The sequence below is a fragment of the Lissotriton helveticus genome, chromosome 4_1, assembly GCF_964261635.1.
Source record: "Lissotriton helveticus chromosome 4_1, aLisHel1.1, whole genome shotgun sequence".
Lineage (NCBI taxonomy): Eukaryota > Metazoa > Chordata > Amphibia > Caudata > Salamandridae > Lissotriton > Lissotriton helveticus.
Genome location: NC_136063.1, coordinates 588,330,392 through 588,333,121, shown reverse-complemented (window position 1 = coordinate 588,333,121; position 2,730 = coordinate 588,330,392). Strand labels below are relative to the sequence as shown.

General features: G+C 43.1%; 1 protein-coding gene across 1 annotated transcript; it reads right to left on the bottom strand.

Annotated features, from left to right (window-relative positions):
* Positions 1–1,962: 1,962 nt before the first annotated feature.
* Positions 1,963–2,451, bottom strand: CRH (corticotropin releasing hormone). The gene has a single exon (XM_078685633.1). It carries the CDS (start codon positions 2,449–2,451, stop codon positions 1,963–1,965), a length of 489 nt encoding a protein of 162 aa, XP_078541759.1.
* Between the last annotated feature and the right edge of the window lie 279 nt (positions 2,452–2,730).

The following is a 2,730-nucleotide window of genomic DNA, read 5'->3' as shown; positions in this document are numbered from 1 at the left end:
TTACATAAAAAAACATCTTTTTTTTAAAGTGATACACTGTATCCTAACAGACATTTCACGCTGAAACTAAACCCTGCATTCACCTCCCAAATGTTGTTAAAAATTAAAACAGTTAATTTAAGTGAAAATGAGATTAGAACAGCACAATTTCATGTCAAGTGAAATTTGTGAACAAAGACCTTTCATGCTTAGAGTTTCTGAGATTTTTAACACTGGCGTTTCCCGATGGAATAAATTGGATAACTCTCAAGGAAAAAACTTGTAAAAATCATGAAAATCTGATATGTTGTTTAACAATTCAGTTAAAAGGAGTTTTGTAGTCTGTGAAACAACAAACTCCCAATGTTTAACTTTCCAGCAGGTAGTCTGGGGGCCCAAAATGTACCATCATTATAGACAAGGCCAGCATGCGCTCACTGGACCTCGAGACAGCAGTCATCTTGTCCACGCTACTATGTCAGTTCTTAGTCTAGCTGCAGAATGGAAAATAGCTTTTAAGGGCTCAAGGATGGTCTTCAGTAGGCCAGTTGCGTAGCATATCATGAGTCCACCCTTGACAAAAGACAATCCGAGGTGAATGAGGTAAAGTCAGTGTATCCCCAGACATTACGATATTGACATGCTCAACCATGGATAGGCTGAAGTCAAGAATGAACACAAGAGATTTTACCAACAAAGATAAATTGGTTAGAGCCCATTCAAAATGATCTCTTGGTGGAAATGCAGAATGGTAAGAACACATGGAGCCTTCCTCATAAAGTTTAATTTGTGGTAAACTTAAGTTTACAACCAACCTTATGTATTTTGAGCCCTAGTAGGGAGTGAATATCTCTGCTATGAATGCTAAGATCCCCAGAGCCGTACATTTCACTCAAGGGGTGAAAATAGGGTGTTTTAATGTATGTCTTAACTTTGGAACTCCCAAAAACATGGAATTTTGTTCAAATTCCCAAACTACATCCCAACCCCTTTCCACACTGGAAATAGTCAGATATTTACCGCAGTACTGGGCTAGCATAACTCCTCTTCCAAGGTGGGACAGCAAATGGATCAGACCCAAATGTGGTGAGGATGTAGGGGAAAGGATGTCTCCAAGGTGGGGGGTAAGGAGAAAAAATAGCATTTGGCCAGGGAAATGCACTCCCTTCATATTGAGTTCCTTGCCATGGAGAACTCTGTACAGAGGAAATAGATCACCAAATTGATAATCATGTGAATTCCCAAGGAATCTGATTGGAAACCTGAGCCAAGCACAGTTTTCCATGAAGATTCTTTCAGGATGAGATGAATGCCAAAACGTAGCAAATCTGTGGTTGCATATTTACCACTTTCTTCACGGATAGAGCCTGTGGTGTCCCTCCAAGTTTCACAAACTCACCCTTGGTAGTTGACTTTTAACAACTACTGAGCTGTTTTTGAATCATTCCATGTCTAGGACTGATTTACTGGCGAGATATGATCCACTGTGGTAACTTTCAGCTTGATCTAAATGTAAGAGCGTGTTGGTGTATAGAGAGGGCCAGCAGAACCTGCAAAATGAATACTGTGGGTGCTGAAATAAACCACTGTGCGAATTCCTAATTCCTCAATGCTCACTTGATTGTCCAAAAAGAGGTACTTGGCCACCAAAACCCATCCATTCTCTTAAAGTGGTAATCAGCACTCATGCTTCACTGTATCAATTGCTATACTAGTACATACATTTTTTAAAGCAAAACTACTAGTACTAACATTCTAGCATACAAAGAAATGTTTCTTAAAGGGTCGGAACTGGATGATGGTGACTCTCATAATTTGATGCCAGTGTGCAGCAATATACCTGCAGTCAGGCATTTGCCATTGGAAAAGCAAACCTACAAGACCACAGTGCATCACAGGATATTTGCAGGAGTAACCTGCTCAGAACTGACATGGGGCAACTTCAGATCTCTAAGGACCATTTCTCCAGCAGGAAAGGACTTGCTATTTGCCTGCAGTGTCCATGAGTTTTCTGTTGCTGTGGGCTTGGTGAGCTATCTGCTCTGCCCTGGCCATCTCCAAGACTTCTCGCAGGAGGTGAAAAGTCAGGTCCAAGGAGATAGGTGGATCCTCAGATCGCTTGCCCTTCTCTGTAGGTTCCTCCCGCGTACTATAGGAGCCTTGCTCCCCACCAAGAGGGCTAGCCCTGAGCTCCCCCGTCTCTGAGCCCTGCTGCAAGAGCTGCATTTCTTGGAAGGCCTCAGGCAGGCGGTTTCCTGAAAGCGAGGCTGGCAGCCGCTTGTCGAGGTTCCCCAGGCGGATGAAGTACTCCTCACCCATGCGTAGCAGGAACGGCTGGAACTGGAGGTGAGTTGAAGGTGGGGAGGACAATCCCAAGACTGCAGCAAGGGGTCTGCCAAGGGATCGGCTTTCATTGCTGGGAAGCTGAGCGACCAGAAGAACCACAGTGGAAAAGAGCATCTGTACCTTCATGGTGGGAGACACAGAATCTGCAGGAGAGGGAGAAGAGAAAGAGAAAGCCAGTTGAGAACAAAAACAATGTTGTACCTTGTTCTCATCCAATATCTAAAATTGAAAAACTAAATTATTCCGGGTACTCACAAATGCGATAAGAGTTTTAAAGAAGACAGAGTTGGGAAGGTTAGAGTCAGGAAGAGCAGTGTCAAAGACAGTCAGATTATGGGGTTCCAGAGAAATAGCCAACGATATTCTGAAATGCAAACTAATATGTCACATGCTTGTTCTCTGTTT

Bases quoted from the DNA above. Each gene is read 5' to 3' on its own strand.
- CRH (XM_078685633.1), bottom strand. From the start codon at position 2,451: ATGAAGGTACAGATGCTCTTTTCCACTGTGGTTCTTCTGGTCGCTCAG.